Consider the following 25,857-nt stretch of genomic DNA (forward strand, 5'->3'; position numbering starts at 1 on the left):
CAGAACAATAACCCAAACTGTCCCTGCTCCCCAGAGCTGTTCTCCGCTCCTTTCATTGTCCCTCAACCTGCCTCTCCACGTCACGATTCCACGAACCTAACAGAGGAGCATCTGTGTCCAGATGCTCAAACACTAGAGTCTCCTCCATCTCCGTTCGATTTGGTGGTGGATGACCAGCAACCCACCCTCATCGACGATGATGTGACGCAGTTGCCGTCAGGGCATCCAGTTGACCGGCGCATTGTGCGGGAGGAGGAGATGAGACAGGAGTTGGAAGAGGAAGTGGTGGATGATGAGGACACTGACCCGACCTGGACAGGGGGGATGTCAAGCGGGGAAAGTAGTGTGGATGTTGAGGCAGGTGCAGCACCAAAAAGGGTAGCTAGAGGCAGAGGCAGAGGTCAGCAGCTTAGGCGAAGCCAGGCCACACCCGGAATCTCCCAAGATGTTCCAGTTCGTACCCAGCCCCGAAAAACTCCCACCTCGAGGGCACGTTTCTCGAAGGTGTGGAGTTTTTTCAAGGAATGCGCCGAGGACAGATATAGTGTTGTCTGCACAATTTGCCTCTCGAAATTGATTAGGGGCTCTGAGAAGAGCAACCTGTCCACCACTTCAATGCGCCGTCATTTGGAATCCAAGCACTGGAATCAGTGGCAGGCAGCAACGGCAGGACAAAGGCCGCCTGCCGTTCACGCCACTGCCACTGCCTCTGCCTCTGCCTCTGCCACTGCCACTGCTGACTGTGCTGGCGATGCACTCCAGAGGACGAGCCAGGACACCACTTCATCTGCCTCCGCCACTTTGTTGACTTCTACCTCATCCTCCCCTGGTCCTGTCTTATCTCCTTCTCCTGCACCATCAAAGGCACCATCAGGCGTTTCTTTACAACAACCCACCATCTCTCAGACATTGGAGCGGCGGCAGAAATACACTGCTAACCACCCACACGCGCAAGCCTTGAACGCCAACATCGCTAAACTGCTGGCCCAGGAGATGTTGGCGTTCCGGCTTGTTGAAACTCCCGCCTTCCTGGACCTGATGGCAACTGCGGCACCTCGCTATGCCGTCCCTAGCCGTCACTACTTCTCCCGGTGTGCCGTCCCCGCCTTGCACCAGCACGTGTCACTCAACATCAGGCGGGCCCTTAGTTCCGCGCTTTGCACAAAGGTCCACTTGACCACCGACGCGTGGACAAGTGCATGCGGACAGGGACGCTACATTTCACTGACGGCACACTGGGTGAATGTAGTTGAGGCTGGAACTGCTTCCCAAACTGGCCCGGTGTACCTCGTCTCCCCGCCTAACATTCCTGGCAGGGACACGAGAAGAACACCCCCCTCCTCCTCCTCCTCCTCTACCGCCTCCTCCTCCGCCACCGCCTCCTCCTCCGCCACCGCCTCCTCCTCCGCTGTTAGATTGACCCCAGCTACGAGTTGGAAACGTTGCAGCACTGGCGTTGGTAGACGTCAGCAGGCTGTGCTGAAGCTGATCAGCTTGGGGGACAGACAGCACACTGCCTCCGAGGTGAGGGATGCCCTCCTCGATGAGACGGCAATATGGTTTGAGCCGCTGCACCTGGGCCCAGGCATGGTCGTTTGTGATAACGGCCGGAACCTGGTAGCAGCTCTGGAGCTTGCCGGACTCCAACATGTTCCATGCCTGGCCCACGTCTTCAACCTAGTGGTGCAACGTTTCCTAAAGAGCTACCCCAATGTTCCAGAGCTACTGGTGAAAGTGCGGCGCATGTGCGCCCACTTTCGCAAGTCGACAGTAGCCGCTGCTAGCTTAAAATCTCTCCAGCAACGCCTGCATGTGCCACAACACCGGCTTTTGTGCGACGTCCCCACACGCTGGAACTCAACGTTTCAGATGTTGAATAGAGTGGTTGAGCAGCAGAGACCTTTGATGGAATACCAGCTACAAAACCCTAGGGTGCCACAAAGTCAGCTGCCTCAGTTTCACATCCATGAGTGGCCATGGATGAGAGACCTTTGTGACATCCTACGGGTCTTTGAGGAGTCCACAAGGAGGGTGAGCTCTGAGGATGCGATGGTGAGCCTTACAATCCCGCTCTTGTGTGTTCTGAGAGAATCCCTGATTGACATCAGGGATAACTCAGATCACACAGAGGAGTTAGGGATAGCATCCGATCCGTCACAGCTGGAGAGTAGGTCCACACATCTGTCCGCTTCACTGCGTTTAATGGAGGAGGAGGAGGAGGAGGAGGAGGAAGAAGAGTTGTCCGATGATGTGATGGTGATACAGGAGGCTTCCGGGCAACTTCGAATCGTCCCATTGTTGCAGCGCGGATGGGTAGACATGGAGGATGAGGAGGAAATGGAGATTGAACTTTCCGGTGGGGCCAGAGGAGTCATGCCAACTAACACTGTGGCAGACATGGCTGAGTTCATGTTGGGGTGCTTTACAACCGACAAGCGTATTGTCAAAATCATGGAGGACAACCAGTACTGGATCTTTGCTATCCTTGACCCCCGGTATAAAAACAACATCTCGTCTTTTATTCCGGTAGAGGGGAGGGCCAATCGCATCAATGCTTGCCACAGGCAATTGGTGCAGAATATGATGGAGATGTTTCCAGCATGTGACGTTGGCGGCAGGGAGGGCAGTTCCTCCAGTAGGCAACCAAGTTCTCACCGGTCCACACAAACGACGGGCACACTGTCTAAGGTCTGGGACACCTTGATGGCACCCCCTCGCCAAAGTGCCGCCACGGAGGGTCCTAGTGTCACCAGGCGTGAGAAGTATAGGCGCATGTTGCGGGAATACCTTTCCGACCACAGCCCTGTCCTCTCCGACCCCTCTGCGCCCTACACGTATTGGGTTTCGAAGTTGGACCTGTGGCTTGAACTTGCCCTATATGCCTTGGAGGTGCTGTCCTGTCCTGCCGCCAGCGTCCTATCTGAGAGGGTGTTCAGTGCAGCCGGTGGCATCATCACTGACAAGCGCACCCGTCTGTCAGCTGAGAGTGCCGACCGGCTCACTTTGATAAAAATGAACCACCACTGGATAGAGCCTTCATTTTTGTGCCCACCTGTGTAAAGCACCCCAACATGAAACTCCATGTCTGTACTCAACCTCTCCAATTCCTCCGCATCCTCATACTCATCCACCATAAGCGTTGCACAATTCTGCTAATACTAGGCTCCCTCCAACATGATTTCCCCCAACTCTGCTGGTTAGAGGCTCCCTCCACCCTGATTTCCACCAACTCTGCTGGTTAGAGGCTCCCTCCACCCTGCTTTCCCACAACTCTGCTGGTTAGAGGCTCCTTCCACCATGAATTTGCCCAAACTGGGCTGTTTAGAGGCTCCCTCCACCATGAATTGGTCCAAACTGGGTTTTTTAGAGGCTCCCTCCACCATGAATTGGTCCAAACTGGGCTGGTTAGAGGCTCCCTCCACCATGAATTGGTCCAAACTGGGCTGGTTAGAGGCTCCCTCCACCATGAATTGGTCCAAACTGGGGTGGTTAGAGGCTCCCTCCACCATTAATTGGTCCAAACTGGGCAGGTTAGAGGCTCCCTCCACCATTAATTGGTCCAAACTGGGCTGGTTAGAGGCTCCCTCCACCATTAATTGGTCCAAACTGGGCTGGTTAGAGGCTCCCTCCACCATGAATTTGCCCAAACTGGGCTGTTTAGAGGCTCCCTCCACCATGAATTTGCCCAAACTGGGCTGGTTAGAGGCTCCCTCCACCATGAATTGGTCCAAACTGGGGTTTTTAGAGGCTCCCTCCACCATGAATTGGTCCAAACTTGGCTGTTTAGAGGCTCCCTCCACCATGAATTGGTCCAAACTGGGGTGGTTAGAGGCTCCCTCCACCATTAATTGGTCCAAACTGGGCTGGTTAGAGGCTCCCTCCACAATTAATTGGTCCAAACTGGGCTAATTAGAGGCTCCCTCCACCATGAATTGGTCCAAACTGGGTTTTTTAGAGGCTCCCTCCACCATGAATTTGCCCAAACTGGGCTGTTTAGAGGCTCCCTCCACCATGAATTGGTCCAAACTGGGCTGGTTAGAGGCTCCCTCCACCATGAATTTCCCAAAACTTGGCTGTTTAGAGGCTCCCTCCACCATTAATTGGTCCAAACTGGGCTGGTTAGAGGCTCCCTCCACCATGAATTTGCCCAAACTGGGGTGGTTAGAGGCTCCCTCCACCATTAATTGGTCCAAACTGGGCTGGTTAGAGGCTCCCTCCACAATTAATTGGTCCAAACTGGGCTAATTAGAGGCTCCCTCCACCATGAATTGGTCCAAACTGGGTTTTTTAGAGGCTCCCTCCACCATGAATTTGCCCAAACTGGGCTGTTTAGAGGCTCCCTCCACCATGAATTGGTCCAAACTGGGCTGGTTAGAGGCTCCCTCCACCATGAATTGGTCCAAACTGGGCTGGTTAGAGGCTCCCTCCACCATGAATTTCCCAAAACTTGGCTGTTTAGAGGCTCCCTCCACCATTAATTGGTCCAAACTGGGCTGGTTAGAGGCTCCCTCCACCATGAATTTGCCCAAACTGGGCTGTTTAGAGGCTCCCTCCACCATGAATTTGCCCAAACTGGGCTGGTTAGAGGCTCCCTCCACCATGAATTTCCCAAAACTTGGCTGTTTAGAGGCTCCCTCCACCATTAATTGGTCCAAACTGGGCTGGTTAGAGGCTCCCTCCACCATGAATTTGCCCAAACTGGGCTGTTTAGAGGCTCCCTCCACCATGAATTTGCCCAAACTGGGCTGGTTAGAGGCTCCCTCCACCATGAATTGGTCCAAACTGGGCTGGTTAGAGGCTCCCTCCACCATGAATTTGCCCAAACTGGGCTGTTTAGAGGCTCCCTCCACCATGAATTTGCCCAAACTGGGCTGGTTAGAGGCTCCCTCCACCATGAATTGGTCCAAACGGGTTTTTAGAGGCTCCCTTCACCATGAATTGGTCCAAACTTGGCTGTTTAGAGGCTCCCTCCACCATGAATTGGTCCAAACTGGGGTGGTTAGAGGCTCCCTCCACCATGAATTTGCCCAAACTGGGCTGTTTAGAGGCTCCCTCCACCATGAATTTGCCCAAACTGGGCTGGTTAGAGGCTCCCTCCACCATGAATTGGTCCAAACTGGGCTGGTTAGAGGCTCCCTCCACCATGAATTTGCCCAAACTGGGCTGTTTAGAGGCTCCCTCCACCATGAATTTGCCCAAACTGGGCTGGTTAGAGGCTCCCTCCACCATGAATTGGTCCAAACGGGTTTTTAGAGGCTCCCTTCACCATGAATTGGTCCAAACTTGGCTGTTTAGAGGCTCCCTCCACCATGAATTGGTCCAAACTGGGGTGGTTAGAGGCTCCCTCCACCATGAATTTGCCCAAACTGGGCTGTTTAGAGGCTCCCTCCACCATGAATTGGTCCAAACTGGGTTTTTTAGAGGCTCCCTCCACCATGAATTGGTCCAAACTGGGCTGGTTAGAGGCTCCCTCCACCATGAATTGGTCCAAACTGGGCTGGTTAGAGGCTCCCTCCACCATGAATTGGTCCAAACTGGGGTGGTTAGAGGCTCCCTCCACCATTAATTGGTCCAAACTGGGCAGGTTAGAGGCTCCCTCCACCATTAATTGGTCCAAACTGGGCTGGTTAGAGGCTCCCTCCACCATTAATTGGTCCAAACTGGGCTGGTTAGAGGCTCCCTCCACCATGAATTTGCCCAAACTGGGCTGTTTAGAGGCTCCCTCCACCATGAATTTGCCCAAACTGGGCTGGTTAGAGGCTCCCTCCACCATGAATTGGTCCAAACTGGGGTTTTTAGAGGCTCCCTCCACCATGAATTGGTCCAAACTTGGCTGTTTAGAGGCTCCCTCCACCATGAATTGGTCCAAACTGGGGTGGTTAGAGGCTCCCTCCACCATTAATTGGTCCAAACTGGGCTGGTTAGAGGCTCCCTCCACAATTAATTGGTCCAAACTGGGCTAATTAGAGGCTCCCTCCACCATGAATTGGTCCAAACTGGGTTTTTTAGAGGCTCCCTCCACCATGAATTTGCCCAAACTGGGCTGTTTAGAGGCTCCCTCCACCATGAATTGGTCCAAACTGGGCTGGTTAGAGGCTCCCTCCACCATGAATTTCCCAAAACTTGGCTGTTTAGAGGCTCCCTCCACCATTAATTGGTCCAAACTGGGCTGGTTAGAGGCTCCCTCCACCATGAATTTGCCCAAACTGGGGTGGTTAGAGGCTCCCTCCACCATTAATTGGTCCAAACTGGGCTGGTTAGAGGCTCCCTCCACAATTAATTGGTCCAAACTGGGCTAATTAGAGGCTCCCTCCACCATGAATTGGTCCAAACTGGGTTTTTTAGAGGCTCCCTCCACCATGAATTTGCCCAAACTGGGCTGTTTAGAGGCTCCCTCCACCATGAATTGGTCCAAACTGGGCTGGTTAGAGGCTCCCTCCACCATGAATTGGTCCAAACTGGGCTGGTTAGAGGCTCCCTCCACCATGAATTTCCCAAAACTTGGCTGTTTAGAGGCTCCCTCCACCATTAATTGGTCCAAACTGGGCTGGTTAGAGGCTCCCTCCACCATGAATTTGCCCAAACTGGGCTGTTTAGAGGCTCCCTCCACCATGAATTGGTCCAAACTGGGCTGGTTAGAGGCTCCCTCCACCATGAATTGGTCCAAACTGGGCTGGTTAGAGGCTCCCTCCACCATGAATTTCCCAAAACTTGGCTGTTTAGAGGCTCCCTCCACCATTAATTGGTCCAAACTGGGCTGGTTAGAGGCTCCCTCCACCATGAATTTGCCCAAACTGGGCTGTTTAGAGGCTCCCTCCACCATGAATTTGCCCAAACTGGGCTGGTTAGAGGCTCCCTCCACCATGAATTGGTCCAAACTGGGGTTTTTAGAGGCTCCCTCCACCATGAATTGGTCCAAACTTGGCTGTTTAGAGGCTCCCTCCACCATGAATTGGTCCAAACTGGGGTGGTTAGAGGCTCCCTCCACCATTAATTGGTCCAAACTGGGCTGGTTAGAGGCTCCCTCCACCATGAATTTCCCAAAACTTGGCTGTTTAGAGGCTCCCTCCACCATTAATTGGTCCAAACTGGGCTGGTTAGAGGCTCCCTCCACCATGAATTTGCCCAAACTGGGCTGTTTAGAGGCTCCCTCCACCATGAATTTGCCCAAACTGGGCTGGTTAGAGGCTCCCTCCACCATGAATTGGTCCAAACTGGGCTGGTTAGAGGCTCCCTCCACCATGAATTTGCCCAAACTGGGCTGTTTAGAGGCTCCCTCCACCATGAATTTGCCCAAACTGGGCTGGTTAGAGGCTCCCTCCACCATGAATTGGTCCAAACGGGTTTTTAGAGGCTCCCTTCACCATGAATTGGTCCAAACTTGGCTGTTTAGAGGCTCCCTCCACCATGAATTGGTCCAAACTGGGGTGGTTAGAGGCTCCCTCCACCATGAATTTGCCCAAACTGGGCTGTTTAGAGGCTCCCTCCACCATGAATTGGTCCAAACTGGGTTTTTTAGAGGCTCCCTCCACCATGAATTGGTCCAAACTGGGCTGGTTAGAGGCTCCCTCCACCATGAATTGGTCCAAACTGGGGTGGTTAGAGGCTCCCTCCACCATGAATTGGTCCAAACTGGGCTGGTTAGAGGCTCCCTCCACCATTAATTGGTCCAAACTGGGCTGGTTAGAGGCTCCCTCCACCATGAATTTGCCCAAACTGGGCTGGTTAGAGGCTCCCTCCACCATGAATTGGTCCAAACTGGGGTTTTTAGAGGCTCCCTCCACCATGAATTGGTCCAAACTGGGGTTTTTAGAGTCTCCCTCCACCATGAATTGGTCCAAACTGGGGTTTTTAGAGGCTCCCTCCACCATGAATTTGCCCAAACTCTGCTGGTTAGAGGCTCAATCCACCCTGATTTTCAAAACAAATGTTGGTGCCAACCTCAACTTACTACAAGGGCCAAATTCACTGCTGGTGACAAGCTCTGCTCACTGCAAGTGCCAAATACACATGTTTCAAGGTGTTTTCCTACTGTCAGAGAGGTGGTATTGAGTGTGTAAAGTGTGTAGTTGTTAGGCTGTGATGTTGGGGTAATAGAGGGTCTTTGGTGTGTTAGATGCCCCCAGACATGCTTCCCCTGCTGTCCCAGTGTCATTCCAGAGGTGTTGGCATCATTTCCTGGGGTGTCATAGTGGACTTGGTGACCCTCCAGACACGGATTTGGGTTTCCCCCTTAACGAGTATCTGTTCCCCATAGACTATAATGGGGTTCGAAACCCGTTCGAACACACGAACATTGAGCGGCTGTTCGAATCGAATTTCGAACCTCGAACATTTTAGTGTTCGCTCATCTCTAATGTTGAACAATCTTTGTTTTCAGATCATTTGAGAGCGGGTTGTCCATGCTCGGTGACCATCAAACTTAACTGAACTTGAATTGTTTTGTAAAGAGGAATGGTCCAAAATACCTTCATCCAGGATCCAGGAACTGATTAAAAGCTACAGGAAGTGACTAGAGGCTGTTATCTGTGCAAAAGGAGGATCTACTAAATATTAATGTCACTTTTCTGTTGAGGTGCCCATACTTTTGCACTGGTCAAATTTTGGTTTAATGCATATTGCACATTTTCTGTTAGTACAATAAACCTCATTTCAATCCTGAAATATTACTGTGTCCATCAGTTATTAGATATATCAAACTGAAATGGCTGCTGCAAACACCAAAATATTTAGAACTAAAAATGATTAAGATTAATAGGGGTGCCCAAACTTTTTCATAGGACTGGATATATATTACTATATTTATATGAGAAAATCTGATTTTCCTTTTAATACTATATATATTAACTATTAAATACTATTGCTATAGTAATAGTATTTAATAGTCCACCTGGCTCACCCTACCAATTTTTGGACCACTTTGCTTCTTAGCTTCCCCACTTTTTATCCAGTGAAATTCCTACCCTCATTATGGGTGACTTTAACATCCCTATTGACACCCCTCACTCCCCAGCTGCCTCACAGTTTCTCTCATTAACCACTTTTCTTGGTCTTTCACAATGTTCTTCTTCCGCCGCACATGTAGATGGCAACATGATTGATCTTGTCTTCCATCGACTACTCACAGTTTCTAAATTTACTAACTCTTCTCTGCCGTTCTCTGATCATAACCTTCTGTCTCTCACCATCAGTGCCCTCTCCCCTTCACAAGATACCCCTACCCATCATACATATAGGAATTTGCATGCTATCGACACCCAGCACCTCTCAGATACTCTACAGTCCTCTCTGTCTTCAATCTCCTGTCCCAATCTGGCCACCAGTCACTATAATGAAACCCTTAAAAATGCATTGGATGAGGTGGCTCCCCCCTCCACTCGTAAAGTCCCACATAGGAGGCAGCAACCCTGGCACACGCCACAGACACAATTTCTTCAGTGGTGCTCTAGGTGTGCCGAATGTCTCTGGAGAAAATCACGTTCACCTGCAGATTTCCTCCACTTCAAATTTATGCTTAAAACATATAGTTCTGCCCTTTACCTCGCCAAACAAGACTATTTCACCACCCTCATCTCTTCTCTCTCCAGCAACCCTAAAAGGCATTTTGAATTTTTTCACTCCTTACGCACATCCAAGGTGCAGACGCCATTCACAAACCTTACTGCTGATGACCTGGCCACTTATTTCCATGATAAAATTGATAAGATCCGTCAGGAAATTACTGCCCAAGCCCCAGGTGGTATTGTTTAACACACCTACCATAGTACTGATCCCCTCACCATCCTCACTTCAGACTGTCCGTTATCATCTTTTGAACTTGTTACAGAAGAGGAAGTCTCCCAGCTACTTTCTTCTCACCCTATGACCTGCAGTAGTGACCCCTTCCCCTCAAACCTTCTCCAATCTCTCTCGCCTGCTGTCACGACTTACCTTACTAAAATATTTAACCTCTCTCTCTCTTCTGGAATCTTCCCATCCTCCTTCAAGCATGCTGTTATAACTCCGCTATTGAAAAACCCTCCCTGGACCCGTCCTGTGCTGCTAACTATTGACCCGTAACCTCCCCTTCATCTCTAAACTCTTGGAACACCTGATCTATTCTCGTTTAATCCACTATCTCTCTGCTAACTCTCTGCTTGACCCCTTATAATCTGGTTTCCGCGCTCTGCACTCTACTGAAACGGCTCTCACAAAAGTCTCCAATGATCTCCTAATGGCTAAGTCCAATGGTGAATTCTCTCTTCTTATTTTTCTGGACCTCTCTGCAGCTTTTGACACTGTTGACCATCAACTTCTCCTCACTATGCTCCGCTCAGTCGCCCTCAACGACACTGTGCTCTCCTGGTTCTCCTTCTATCTCTCAGACTGCACTTTTAGTGTATCATTTGCAGACTCTGTTTCCTCCCCTCTTTCCTTTGCAGTTGGGGTTCCTCAGGGCTCGGTCCTAGGCCCCCTGCGCTTTTCTCTCTACACAGCCCCCATTGGACAACCCATTGGCAGATTTGGCTTCAGGTACCATCTTTATGCTGCTGACACCCAATTATACACATCTTCCTATGACATCACCCCTGCACTCATACAGAACACCAGTGACTGTCTTTCTGCTGTCTCTAATATCATGTCCTCGCTCTATCTGAAACTAAATCTCTCTAAGACTGAACTACTGAATAGATTTGCATATTTTTTACCCAGAATCCCTAGCAGAGCAGGAATGACTTGTAAGTCTCCGTACTGCCTATGTAGGCACACACTCTCCCTGATGTGTACGATTATCCCCTGACCCTGTTTCCACCATCTAATAGATCTGTCCCTGATATATCCATTGTAGTCTCAGGCCTTACTATAACTAGGCAGTATGCCCGCTGCCTCTGGGTCATGTTTGACGCAGACCTTTCCTTCACCCCTCATATTGAATCACTCACACGTTCATGTCACCTCCACCTCAAAAACATCTCCAGAATACGCCCTTTACTTACCAGAGATACACTAAAGACACTTATTGTCTCTCTGATTCATTCTCGCCTTGACTACTGTAACTCCTTACTAATCGGTCTTCCCGTCACTAAACTCTCCCCTCTACAATCTATTCTGAATGCAGCAGCCAGGCTCATCTATCAGGCTAGACGCTACAGCGATGCCTCGGGTCTGTGCCAGTCGTTACATTGGCTGCCTATTCATTATAGAATAAAATATAAAGTTATCACCCTCATCCACAAGGCTCTCCATAATGCCGCACCTCCCTACATTTCCTCCCTCATCTCTGTCTACTGCCCAACCCGTGCTCTCCGCTCACTCAATGACCTAACACTTACATCCTCTATTATCAGAACCTCCCACTCTCGTATACAAGACTTCTCCCGAGTTGCACCACTTCTCTGGAATGCTCTACCCCGGACAATCAGATTAACTCCCAATTTCTACAGTGTCAAACACAAACTAAAGACACATCTTTTCAGACGGGCCTATCACAATTTCTAACGTAAACCCCTCCGTACTATAAGTAGAATCCCCAAAATGTAACCCTCCTCTGTCCCCGCTCCCACATTTCCCCACATGATATGATGTCATTTCAGGCTAACTTTATAGGTCCAAGCTCCATCCACATGTTAAAGGACACGACTGGTGACGGCTCATAAAGTTTTATGTTTGTGTAAAGACAGTAACCTCTATTACAAAAGTGTCTGACCTCTGCATAAGCAATGTTATCTCCGATGCCACCCCTACTACCTCTTGTGTCACCCTCTCTACCATATAGATTGCAAGCTCTTGCGAGCAGGGCCCTCAGTCCCATTGTGTGAAATGACTTTCTTTGTAATGTATCTTTCTGTCTGTATTTGAACCCTACAAATTGTACAGCGCTGCGCTATATAAATAAAATGTATTATTATTATTATTATTATTATTATTATTATTATTATTACTATATATTTTACTCTATTTATATGAGAAAACCTAATTTTCCTTTTAATGTCTATATAGGTTCAGTAGGTACAGCACTAACAAGGAATATCTTGAGCTATTTCCTTCAATAGAGCATTTTGGATTCTTATGGCCAGATGAGTTTTTCTGCAGTCACTAGACTTACCAGCATTCTGGTTAGTTGCCTGGCAACAGAATTGGCAATCTAGGCCTAGAGGTTGTGTCATGTTGCTGTGTCTCATGCTCTTTGATAATCTTTTTATCCAGCTTGACATTCAGAGATCTACACTATTTGGCATTATTATTGCCCTAAGATATCACTACATGCTATTGAAGCTGTTGGAAATATGAGAAACTGAATTTCTTACATAAAAAAAAACCTTTTAAAATGTAAAAAAGCAAAACTCTAAACATAAAAATGAAACAACTTGATTTATTAATCTGGAAGGTATTTAACCTCTATGTTATTCTAATATTCTAATTTTTCTCTGTATATCATCAGCCGTGCCACATATTTTGATACAGGAAATTATAATTAACTGACTCTTGGCAATTCATTAATGTGGTATTAACACAAGAGAATAAATGAAAGCTTGCTGCTCACTTGCTAGGGCGCTCATTAAAAGCACAACAGATGTGCAGTAGCTCATTCCTATAGGGACGTCCCTTACTATTATACCAATCTGTCTTTTAGGCCGTGGCCCCATGTTGCTGAAACGCTGCAGCAAAAAACACCGTGTATAACAGTACCTGCAAAGTGGATGGGATTCTGGCTAATCCCATCCCACTAGTGCATGTTATAAATTGCAGCAAGTCAATAATACCTACAGAAATGCTGGCATTTTCCATATAGATGGAATAGAAACAGAAAATCTGCAGGGGAAAACTCTGTGGTCTTTCTGTGAAAAATGCTGCAGAAAATAATGTAATGTGTGGTCTTTTCTGCACTGTTGTTTGGCTATGGCTCATTATATGGATTTTTCTGGAAATAGTTTATCTGTCTTCTATTTTAAATTTTAGCAATATTCAAAAGCAAAGTCAGGATAATGGAGACCAAATGGCTATTCAGTTCACGTACCACCAATTTCCTGAAAGTATTGTGCTTGCAAAAAAATACCATCCACATGTTGGGGATAAATCCATTGGAAATTGCAGCATGTCAATTATACCTATGGAAACACAGGGGGAATATACAAATTCCTTGCAGATATTTGTCCTTGGCAGGACTTGAACCCAGGACTCCTGCACTGCAAGGCTAAAGTGCTAATCATTGAGCCACCATGCTGCCCTAGGCCAGCAGCTTTTTATAGATATAATTGAAGCAGAATGTGTGCAGAGGAAACCTCTGCAGACTTTCTGTGAAAGTGCTGGTGGAAAAACCACAATTCGTTGCCGCTGTGGTTTTTACCACAATGCTTTTTTGCTGCGACCCGATATGTAGGGCCTTACCCTTAGGCTGCTTTCACATGGCGATGTTTAGTCAGTGATTTTGTTCAGTGATTGTGAGCCAAAATTAGGAGTGCAGACTGCACAGAGATCACGTATAACTGAAATATTTGTATCTGTTCTGTGGTTTTAACCCACTCCTAGTTTTGGCACACAATTACTGATGAAAATCACTGACCAATCACTGACCAAACACTGACCGTGTGAAAGTAGACTTATGCTTGGTTCACACATCAGTATGCCATCCCGTCCGTTTGAATTCAGTTTGAGACTAAAAACGGACTGATGCACATACTGATAAGGGGATTAAAAGTAGAAAATTGTAAACAGAGTAGAGATAAGGAGATATAATAAATGTCCTTATCTCTATTCTGTTTACAATTGCTACTTTTAATCCCCTTATCTGTTCCCTAGGGGATGGACAGGGTTTGCTATCAGCATAAAAAGGTGTCAGTATACAATCAGTATGTGTATCAGTCCGTTTTTAGTCTCAAACCGAATTCAAACAGATGGACGGCATACTGATGTGTGAACCAAGCCTTACACAGATCGCCCATTGTTTTGAACAAACACTGTGCTCCTGACAGTATAACAGGGGTAGGATTAAGGAAAGATTTACTGAAAGTGTGGAAAGTTTAACTCTTTCCCCGCGTGGACATATGTTATATGTCCTGACAGGGAGGTACTTCAGTAGCCAAGCATGTATGGAGGGTTGGACTGGCCCACTGGGAATCTGGTGAATTCCCCTGTGGGCCCCTTGCCTACCCTATCGGACCCCCACAGTATTTTTAAATAGGCATTGGAGATCTTGTAAAAGGCAGTATAACGATGCCCCTGCGACCACGACCACAGTGGTACAGACCCTGCTGGAGATGGCTGGACCCAGCACAACCATGATAGCAATCAGTGAAAGCCTACTTCCCTGACTGCTATACTTATTATTAATGGATAGGGGACTGGTATTAGGATGGCCCCTTTCCAATAGTGCCACAGGTGTTTTCAAAATATAATGTGCAACAAATGATGCAAAGTAAGAAGTGCAATTTTCTAATCATATTATGCCATTTAATTGTCTAATGTATTGTGCCCAGCATATGCCAACAGAGATATAAACCTTGTAAATTGCTATGTGGGTTCTCCTGCATACGACAGTTCCCTACAAGTGTCTGTTATGTAATGCTGGGCACACAGCAGAGCTCAGAAGGGAAGGACCACCACTTGGACTACTGGAGCACGTACATAGCTGGAAAGCTTTCCTGGTTCCGGGCCCTTAGGTTTCGTATACAGGGTCCTTAGGTTCCAGTACAGAAGTAACCCCATTTTAAAGCTTCACACTTTAAGGAATTTATCTATGGATTTAGTAAGCATTTTGACTCCACAGGTGTTTTCAAAAGGAAATGTGCAGCAAGTGGTCAGAGCAAAAATTGCAATTTTCTTATCATTTTTGCCATTTCAGTGCCTGATATATTGTGCCCAGCATATGTCACTGGAGACATAAACCCCATAAATTGCAATATTGGTTTTCATGGGTATGGTAATTTCCTACATGTGACTGTTATGTAATACCTGGGCACACGGCAGGGCTCAAATGGGAAAGAGGTGGCAGGGGGCAAGCTGTGTTGCGTTCATCATGGTAAATTAAAAATCAAGAGATGTATGATATCTATGAAATAGTCTTTCATACAGAGCCCTTGTTTGTTAGGACTCATATTGCATTGATATACAGTGGAAACCAAAAACGTAAAGTGGGCCCACATTTTGAAGAAAGCTGAGGTTCATCTCATATATGCTATGCAAGTTCTACCAGGGAACATGAAGCCCTGATTTTAGAGCTATACACAGGGGCACCAGTTTGACAGCTTTCTTGTGGATTCTAGCATCTTGGTGGTAATTGATTTACTTGAATGAGATGGAGGTAAGTTGACCATTGATCACGGTAACCATGCATATTATAAGTTAGATTTTTTTTTCAGAATTTCATTTTTTAATCGTTTTTTTTTATTATTATTATTTTCTATTTTTTTCAGATTGACATTATTTGGTGTAACTAATATATTAGGGACAGAATTGGGTATTATTTCATGTAATAACTGCATCTCAGCTATATGTATGCAACTTCTTTCTACTTAAAATTAGCATTGATATACAGTGTCCTATCCTCCTCATTGAGCAGACATGGCATTTTTGGCTCTTTTCCTTTTTGCCAGTTTGAAGAACTCCTCTTGGAAAGTGGCCAGTGTGGGACCACCAGCATTTGTCACTGACCTGACAGCAGCCATCACAGCTTGAACAGGTGAACAAACGCAAATGGCAGTGATCGCACAATGGCGAAACGCTGACATTAATCACGAGACCAATGACGGTCAATGCCTATGTGAGACCCAGCCATTTGTTACCAGGGAGTTAGCTGTGATGGTCTGCTGCTCCAGAAAGCAGTCTTCACAGCTTGAGCACCTGATCAAAAACAAAATCCACATCAGCATTCACTGCCATTAGTCTCATACTGATCAATGACTAATGGAGGTGATTGCCAATGTGGGACCATCGCCATTTGTCACTAGCCAGATAGCTTTGATGTTCTGCTGTCTGGGACAGCAACCATCACAGCTATACTGCAGTCAGGGGACGGAGTAGAACGCTCAGAGGCCACATTGTAATAGTACACCACTGAGCACTAATTAGCCACTTGCATCAATGTACTATTGTGGAGCTATAAAGGGTTAAATGTATTAGATTTTATGTAAAACACTTCACTTAAAGGGGCTCTATCATTGGTAAAAGTCATTTTTAACTAATCACATCCTTGCCTAGTATTTAGAAAGGCTATTCCACTCCTACCTTTAGTATGGAGATTGCCTCAGTGGTTTTTGAATAAGTCAGTTTTTATTCATATGCTAATTAGACTGGTGCACGATGCATCATGCATCCTCTTTGCTATTGTTTCCTATGTATGTGTACAGCACAGGCTGCTGCTGCTGATGATGACTCAGCTTCCTGTTTGCACACACACATAGGAGATAATAGCAGAGACGAGTGCTGCTGGGAACTTCCTGTGCTGGCTGGAAAGCCATACCCATAAGCTGGAAACCCATAAGCATATGAATAAAAACGGACTTATTCACAAACCACTGAGGCAATCGACATTCTAAAGGTAGGTGTGAAATAACCTTTCTAAAGCCTATGCAAGGATGCGATTAGTTAAAAATCACTTTTCCCAATCATATAGCCCCTGTAACAGATTCCCTTAAAGCTTCAGCAACAGAAAAATGAAAAACTGTAGCCCTCAGAATGTGACAAGACAAAAATGGCAGTTAAAAAAAAAAAAAAAAAAAAAAGCTTTAATTGTACAAAGTAGTATGATGTAAAAAAATACTCCTGTATGCATATTTGGTATTGTTGTATTTGTACAAACAAACCTGTATAATAAAGTTAACCTCTTTATTTTTATCACATATAAAAAGCTTAAACAAAAGTGGCTGTAGATGTTTTTTTATTCCTGCACCAAATTAAGGCATTATAAAATACAACCTGTCCCATCATACAGCTGCATTGATGGAAACATAGATAATAGCAATAAGAAGACAAAGTTTAGTCCTTAAGATTTAAAATAAGGGGCTGAGAATGTTAGAAGAAACCTTGGTGACCTGAGAGAGAACAATTGGAAATACATATTTTATAGAAACAACTGGAAATGTAATTTTATAGGAATTAGTATTGTCCTCAATATTCAGAAATGTGAACTGTAAAAAATAAAAGAATCTGTGGGAATGAGATCTAGTTAGTCCCTGCACGTATGCCATTTAAGATGGAAAGGAGTTCTGTATACTCTGAAAACTTTATGTCTTGAGGCTATTTTGGTCTTTCCTTTCAAAGCTACTGAAGCCCTATCATCATATCATTCTGCAACCTATCATTTCAATCCACAGTGTAACAGCAGAGCGTGTACTGTCGATAAACCGTACAGAGATGATTTACCTGCCAACAGCAATGATCTCATGCTATGTATTACAAAATACAGAAAAATATCCATGACTCTATTATACTGATATTATAATGTTCCAGAAAGAGTGTATATTCTGCAGTCAGGCCTCACAGTGACTCACATAACACTGTCATCCAGGTCAAGTGCCCTCCATCCCTGTAAAATCCATTTGTGTATCATGATATTGCATACTCTAATGCATAATAAATCCTGCTGTACTCTGTAGGATTTAGTTGTGGGTAATACTGGAAGCCAAAGACATGAAGCAAATAAACTGCCATTTTATAATCCTTGACTGAAACACACATAAATTGGAATACATTATCTTGGCAGCAGCAGCAGCGGCGGGGAATGCAATCATTTATGGGGAGATTATAATTAATATTCAAGATCATGAAGTTACATGTGCATTGCATGATCTTCACTGTGATTATTTTATAGCTGTATTATCTTTCAACAATGCTGAATAAATAGATCATATTTTTTTTGGATCTAAATGTATGGGGATGTCTTAGAATGAGTATATTTTTATTTATTTTTTTCTGCTATGGTAGACTAAATTATTAGAAGATTATTATTAGAATTATTATTCATTTTTTATTTTGATTTTGATCTTCTAATTTCTTTGACTTTTCATTTTTATTATTTATAATAGATTTAAAAAGGGACTTTATACCACCTCCACCAACTCCTGTTCTTAGTATCTGTAAATAGTTGCTGCTTGACAGTTAGAATTGTTTTGTCTAGCCCTCACCATTCCTGAGCAATTAATGTAGTTAGTTTTTGCACCTGATGTGCTACTTAGGCCTCTACTGTCAAGTGGGTGGTGTCAGGCAGAATCAGAGATCAGAATCACACCCTTTGCCTTCTCCTGCCTGACAGCACCCTCCTAACAGTACAGAGCCTTAATAGCATGTGAGGCACCAAAACTAACAGCACTTACTGCTCAGGAATAGTGGGGGTTAGAGAAAAAATTCCAATAGCTGGACTTGACGGAGGTGGTGAAAGGTTTTCTTTAACCTTGTGGTTTACAAGTTGTAAACAAATTACTGAGGGTGTACTGTAAGCCCCATACAAAAATGATGAACAATCAATTGTGCACTTGACGGTTGGTCACTTTTCAGTCATTCATTAATATGTAATATAACCTGCTGTCTATATAACAGTCTTCATAAATGAAAGACTGAAAATATTTTCATGGTTTCATCGACACTCAGACATCAGCCTGATGAAGTTGCTCCTGCGGTTTATATATCTCGGATTTATATGTAACATAATAATGCATATTTTCGGACATTAGACAGGATTAGACAAAGGCAACAGATGTCATTTTCTGTAGCTAGAAAATTCCTGTTCCCTCTCCTGCTGAAAGAACTAACCCTTTCACATACTAGCCAAAGCTGGCTCATAGAAATTAAATGATGTAAGTGGTAAATAAATGGCAGTTGGGAAAACATGCTGAGTAGAATTAGCTGTCAAAATGAACATAAAACCACATTGCATTGGCTTTCCCTTTACAGTCTGTTTTGATTGTATTATGGATACTCATAGCTTACTAGGTTCAGGAGGTAAATGAGGTGGTTGTTAATGGACAATGAGCTAATAACAGAAGACCATGAATATTAAATAGTTAATTGTCATTTAATTCCCTTTAGTTTGGATGCGTTGTCCATTTCTAGGTCTGTGGAACTTCTGGGATGGAATTGTTTAATTTTAATCATCATAATTTCCATAATTATCAAAGAATTTACAAAAATGGTATATCCCTATCCATACAATAGGGGATAAATTGCTCATCATTGTTGGTCTGACCGCTGAGACCCCCATCAATAGATGTTTTCACCCCATTGTGATAATAGTGGTCTACAATGTGTCTAGAATGTGTACTCCATTTGCATTCACTTCAATGTGAGTGCCAGAGATAGCGAATCCTATACTTCTGCTATTTCTGATGCTCCTGTTGAAGTGAAAGAACCAGGAATGTGCACCCCCATTCTGAGGATCACTGGGGTCTCATAGCTTCTTTAATTATAATAATCATAATTTTATATATAAATACTTTTATGTAATTTCTCTATTATTAAGACTATAAGATGCACTTTGTAGCAAGAAAAAGTCTTGCTAAAAAGTGCCTGCATCTTAAAGTCAGGGTGTTCCAGATGTGCCAGACCCCCTGACCACTTCCAGAATGATTGGGAGAAGTGGTTTATCCAGCTGCACACTTCTATTCATCTGCCTGATACTGATCTGTCAAATAAGGGTAATCAGGAGAAGATATAGAGAGAACTGTGTAAGACACTGACCTACATAAGTATCTCAATGAATTATAATTTTAAAAAAGTAAATTTTCTGTGGCAAGCAAAGCTAAAAAAATTACATTTTTTTTTAAAAAAAGAAATGCAAAGCAGCATTTATAATCATGCTGAGAAAATTAGGTCTAAAATTGTTTTATATTACAATAAAAAATTAAACATTTTAAGACAGACTTAGTAAATAATAAAATTCAGCAAAATGTGGCTTATTTTTGTAACCTTTTCCACTTATACTCCCACTTTTACGACTCTCTTAACAAGTGGTCTTGGCTTTGTATAAAGAATTGTGGTAGAAAACACTATTATCTAAATGAAAAAAAAATTTGTGAAGTTGTGGCAAAAGTAAACTAACTAATATTGATTACGGAACAAACCTTGACTTGACAGTCTAAACCTATAGTCTGTTAAAAAAAAAATGGGAGTCAATCAGCCATTATTCACTGTCACCATGTGAATATAGTTTAAGGATCCATTCACACGTTGAAAAATGGTGAGGAATTTGGTGTGGAATTTCAGCGCTGAATGGACCCTTAGGCTGTGTCAGTTTTATGAAAGTGCCTGATGCGGTTTGATAAATCTGCTGTGTTGTTAGGGTCCATTCACACAGAGGAAAATGGCACTGAATTTGGTGCAAAATTTTAGCGCTGAAAAAAAAGCCTCCCATTGACTTCAGTGAGTTCCTTTTTCTGCTAGCAGAAAAAGGAACCCATTGAAGTCAATGGGAGGCTTTTTTAGCACTGAAATTCAGCACCAAATTCAGTGCCATTTTCCTCCGTGTGAATGGACCCTCTAGTCTAACATGACACCACTTATAAGTGCTTAGTCTAAGGGCCCCTTCACACGGAGTAAACGCGCGTGTATTTTGGCAAAATACATGTGTAAAAATACACGTGTAAAAATAAGACTCCCATTGACTTCAATGATATTTTTTACACGTGTAAAAATACGCCTGTAAAATGTCATTGAAGTCAATGGGAGTCTTATTTTTACACGTATATTTTTACACATGTATTTTACAGAAATACACGTGTGTTTACTCCGTGTGAAGGCTCCCTTAGTTTTAAAAAAAGCAACAACGTTATTGCACATTTTATGAGCACTTCGTCATATATTAAACCCTGCCCATTTTCTAACAAGCCACCCCTCTATTTGTACAAGTAGCAAAAGTTTCTAAAAAGTGTCTAAAACACCTGATAAATGTGGTACACGGTATGTTAGGCAAACTACATTATAATTCTGGTACATTTTACTTAGTAAATTTTGTTACTGTAATTTCATACTTGAAATAAACTTAGATGTACTGTACCTAATCTTCTTTACATCATGGATCCATGTGGAATGTCTACATGCTTTGAAATGTGCTGTGTAGAACCAAGTTTAATGGACCTCATAATTTGTTAATTTTGCACATTTTTTCTGTTTCTAATTTCTAGGTTCCCGGAAAAATGGTAGCTCTACTGATTATATGATGCCTAGTAAAATGGCATCATGTTGGCCCTCCATCTTAGTTTTCCACCTTTTACTAATATATTCAGAAAGAAAGTCTCTGGGATGTCCTGCCCGTTGTGATTGTACTCCTCAAATCCGATCTGTCATCTGCCACCGCAAACGCCTCACTTCTATCCCAGAAGGGATTCCATCTGAAACGAAACTTTTAGACCTCAGTAAAAACCGCATACGCTGCCTGAATCCTGGAGAACTGTCCTCATACCCAGAACTTGAAGAAATAGATCTAAGTGAAAATATTATCTCAGTAATAGAGCCAGGAGCTTTTGCCGGCCTCTTTTACCTTCAAACCCTTAAACTGAAGGGCAACCAACTGAAACTTATTCCAACCGGAGTGTTTAGCAAACTTAGCAACCTTACGTTACTGGATATCAGTGAAAATAAAATTGTCATTCTATTAGACTTTATGTTTCAAGACCTTCGTAATTTGAAAAGCCTTGAAGTTGGGGACAATGAACTGTTGTATATCTCACAGAAAGCCTTTTCTGGATTGGTAGGACTAGAGCAACTGACAATTGAAAAGTGCAATCTAACCTCTATATCTCCAGACTCCCTTTCTTATCTTCAAGGCCTTGAGGTCCTGAAACTACGTCACTTGGGCATCAGTTCATTGGAGGAACAACATTTTCAGAAGCTTTACAACCTCAAAGAAATAGAAATTGATTGTTGGCCTTTTTTAGAAGAAATCTGTTCAACCGCGTTCCAGGGACTGAATCTTACTTTCCTTTCCATAACCTATACCAATATCACCTCAGTGCCAGCAGCTGCTCTACGGAGTCTTACATACCTTGAATATCTAAATCTGTCCTACAACCCTATTCGAGTTATTCAACGAGGCTCTTTCAAAGACCTTATCAGGCTAAGAGAGCTTCACATGGTTGGGGCTTCTCTGACTCTTGTAGAGTCCCAGTCATTTTATGGCCTGCGACAGATTCGTCTGTTGAATGTCTCCAATAATCTGCTGTCAACTCTAGAGGAGAGTGCTTTCCAGTCAGTCAATACTCTAGAAACACTGCGAGTGGATGCCAACCCCCTTGCCTGTGACTGCCGTTTGTTATGGATTTTGCAGAGAAGGAAAACCCTCAATTTTGATAGCCACCAGCCTGTATGTGCTTCCCCTGCTGAAATTCAAGGCAATGCATTGTGTGACTTTCCAGATTCAATACTTTTTGAATACTTTACATGCCAAAAACCCAAAATAAGGGACAGGAAGCTTCAACATATCACAGCTCATGAAGGACAGCCTGTATCATTTCACTGCCGTGCTGATGGGGAGCCTGTTCCACTCATTGTCTGGGTCTCACCACAAAGAAGAATGATTACCAGTAGGAGCGTAGGAAGATCTACTGTGCTACCAGAGGGTACCCTTGAGATAAGATATGCTCAGGTACAAGACAGTGGTACGTACATATGTATTGCCACCAATGCAGGAGGGAATGACACTTACTTTGCTACATTGACTGTGAAAAGTGATAACTCACCATATGCTAATCGAACATTGTATCTTGCAGAATACAATGATACCTACCACAATGACACACATGTTTTCTTGAAGTTTACTTTGGACCTGAAAACAATATTAGTATCAACAGCCATGGGCTGCATTACTTTTTTGGGAGTGGTACTATTTTGCTTTCTACTACTATTTGTATGGAGCAGAGGAAGAGGGCAACACAAAAATAATTTCTCAGTTGAGTACTCTTTCCGTAAGGTCGATGGGCCTGCTTCTGCTGCTGGACAAGGTGGAGCGAGAAAGTTTAATATGAAAATGATATGAAATGAAATTAATGAGTTATATTAAGTGGGTTGGACACTGTGATATTTTGCCCATTACATGCAGTGAGTTGAAAGGAGTGCCTCATTAATGGGCATAGATAGCATTTTCACCTATGCCATCTTTATACTTCCATAAAAATAATAACAAGGGCTAGGGTTGGCTCTTGCCAAGTGAGTTGCCCTAACCAGCTACACCTAGCTAATTTTTGTAAGATATAGCAGGGTTGGTTTGATATTTAATCTTAGCATTCCAGAAGCCGGGTGCCTCTTCCAAAAGGTGTGCTAAAGTAATTTTAGACCACTTAGGCCTGGGCCCCACATTGCAAAAATGCTGTGCTTTACAGTACCAGCAAAGTGGATGGAATTCTTGCTAAACCCATCCACACATTGCATGAAAAAATCTGCAGCAGAAAAGCTTCTATTTCAAAAAAACTTGTCAATCGTTCCATGAGAATCACTGGTATTTTCCATATAGGCATAATAGGATAGGACCTTTCTGTTAAAAACACAGTGGAAAAAAAAAGCAAAAAATGCATTTCTGCCTCTGTCTTTTACGCAGCCTTTTTTGGCAGCAATTTGCTATGTGGGGCCTTAGAGTAAAAAGATATATGATGCCATGTTCCAGAAATGTACAGATTAAAATGAATTTAGAGAGGGAGCATACATTTTTTGTGGAAATATAATAATGCAGGGTAAACATAAATAGCCTTTGAAAAGTGATTTGGTAATATTGACTACATCCAAGAAAATTACAAAGATCTAAAAACAATTTACAAAGTACAGAAAAATGAAGAACGCATTAGAAGAATTTCTCAGGAATTATCAGACATTATATTGAGCCAACAAAGTATATATACATACCTCCCAACCGTCCCGATTTCCGCGGGACAGTCACGATTTGGGTGACATGTCCCGCGGTCCCGGTTGGAGGGAGGTATGTCCCGATTTCAACTCACATCTGCGTCCATAGGACGCAGATCTGAGTTGAACACATATGCGGCTGAAGCAAGGAGCTGACACAGGTCAGCTGCTCGCTTCGCCGCTGCCCGCCTCTCTCCTTGACACACGCGGCTGAAGCTGCTCGCGTGCTCGCTTCGCCGCTGCGTCTCTCTCTCTCTCGCGCTGACACATGCGGCAGAAGCGAGGAGCTGACCTGTGTCAGCTCCTCGCTTTGCCGCCGGCGCCTGGCTTGTAGACGCGATGTACAAGCCAGGAGCCGGCGGCAGCGGCGAAGCGAGGAGCTGACACAGGTCAGCTCCTCGCTTCAGCCGCATGTGTCAGCGAGAGAGGCGGGCAAAGAGCGGCGAGGGAGCGGAGGAGAAGGTAAGTTTAATGTGGAGGTGGAACGTGAATCTGGGGGCAGATGAAGGAGAGGACGGCATGGCACTGGGGGCAGAGATGGAGAGGACATGAATCTGGGGGCAGAGATGGGGGACATGAATCTGGGGGCAGAGATGGAGGGACATGAATCTGGGGGCAGAGATGGAGGGGACATGAATCTGGGGGCAGATATGGAGGGACATGAATCTGTAGACAGAGATGGGGGGACATGAATCTGGGGGCAGAGATGGAGGGACATGAATCTGGGGGCAGAGATGGAGTGGACATGAAACTGGGGGCAGAGATGGGGGACATGAATCTGGGGGCAGAGATGGAGAGGACATGAATCTGAGGGCAGAGATGGGGACATGAATCTGGGGGCAGAGATGGGAGACATGAATCTGGGGGCAGAGATGGAGGGACATGAATCTGGGGGCAGAGATGGAGGGACATGAATCTGGGGGCAGAGATGTGGGGACATGAATCTGGGGGCAGATATGGAGAGGACATGAATCTGGGGGCAGAGATGTGGGGACATGAATCTGGGGGCAGAGATGGAGGGACATGAATCTGGGGGCAGAGATGGAGGGACATGAATCTGGGGGCAGAGATGTGGGACATGAATCTGGGGGCAGAGATGGAGAGGACATGAATCTGGGGGCAGAGATGTGGGGACATGAATCTGGGGCAGAGATGGAGAGGACATGAATCTGGGGGCAGAGATGGAGGGACATGAATCTGGGGGCAGAGATGGAAGAGGGACATGAAACTGGGGGCAGATGAAGGATGTATATGAAACTGGGGGAGAGATAGAGGGGGGACATATAATTTACGGGTGACTGTAGGAGGATTATACTGTGTGCGGGCACATGAAAAATTAACGAGTGGGCGGAGTCAACACAAAAGTGGGCGGGGTTAGATTTGCCGCGGCACGCTATGCGCGCCGCACATTTTGTCCCTCTTTCAGTTCTTCAAAAGTTGGGAGGTATGTATATATATCTATACAGATATAGATATACATATGTATTATACCAATATAAAATAGTCATCCTGCAAACAGTAAGGTAAATATCTTAATTACACAAATACAAAAGCACAGGACAAAATAGCAATTTACTTTGATTCACCATCTCGATATTAATGTACACAGGAATATATGGTCTTGAGTGTCACATTTTGTAACTCCTTATCACATGGCCAGTTCAGATGAATTAATAAAAAATATTCAAGGACTAACTTAAATTTGTTTAGGTCATGACCCCACATTGTGAAAACTCTGCGTATTATATTTACCTGAAAAATTGAGGGGATTCTTGCTAATCCTATCCACACATTTCAGAAAAAAATGTCCAGCAGAAAAGCTGCGATTTCAAAAACACTTATAATATACCTTTGGGAACACTATATGGGGCCTTAGCCATACATTTCCCATTCCTTTCATAGTCACTCATGGGTTTAGCTAAAAAAGCTGCAGCAAAATCTAAAACCAAAAAAGCTAATTTTCAGCATTGTAGGGCCTTGGCCTAAGGTAGATGATCATTTTTCTCCCCCTTAGCTGGAAAAATAAACTGGAGAATAGCCAGAATCCCATCTACT

The 25,857-nt window shown here is 44.5% G+C and overlaps 2 protein-coding genes across 3 annotated transcripts in view; both read left to right on the plus strand.

Moving 5' to 3' along the window:
* The window catches only part of LINGO3 (leucine rich repeat and Ig domain containing 3), a 65,838-nt gene extending 42,591 nt beyond the window's left edge, over window positions 1-23,247 (plus strand). For both annotated transcript variants that reach the window (XM_075282163.1, XM_075282170.1), the window contains exon 2: window positions 21,093-23,247. In XM_075282163.1, coding sequence (XP_075138264.1) covers window positions 21,125-22,942 — 1,818 coding nt within the window. In that variant the 5' untranslated portion in view covers window positions 21,093-21,124 and the 3' untranslated portion in view covers window positions 22,943-23,247. The remainder of the gene's footprint in view (window positions 1-21,092) is intronic.
* Window positions 1-25,857, plus strand: part of JSRP1 (junctional sarcoplasmic reticulum protein 1) — a 194,869-nt gene that overhangs the window by 11,908 nt on the left and 157,104 nt on the right. The gene's annotated exons all lie outside the window — the stretch shown is intronic.

Source organism: Leptodactylus fuscus, chromosome 1 (genome assembly GCF_031893055.1).
Source record: "Leptodactylus fuscus isolate aLepFus1 chromosome 1, aLepFus1.hap2, whole genome shotgun sequence".
In the NCBI taxonomy this organism is placed as follows: Eukaryota; Metazoa; Chordata; class Amphibia; order Anura; family Leptodactylidae; genus Leptodactylus; species Leptodactylus fuscus.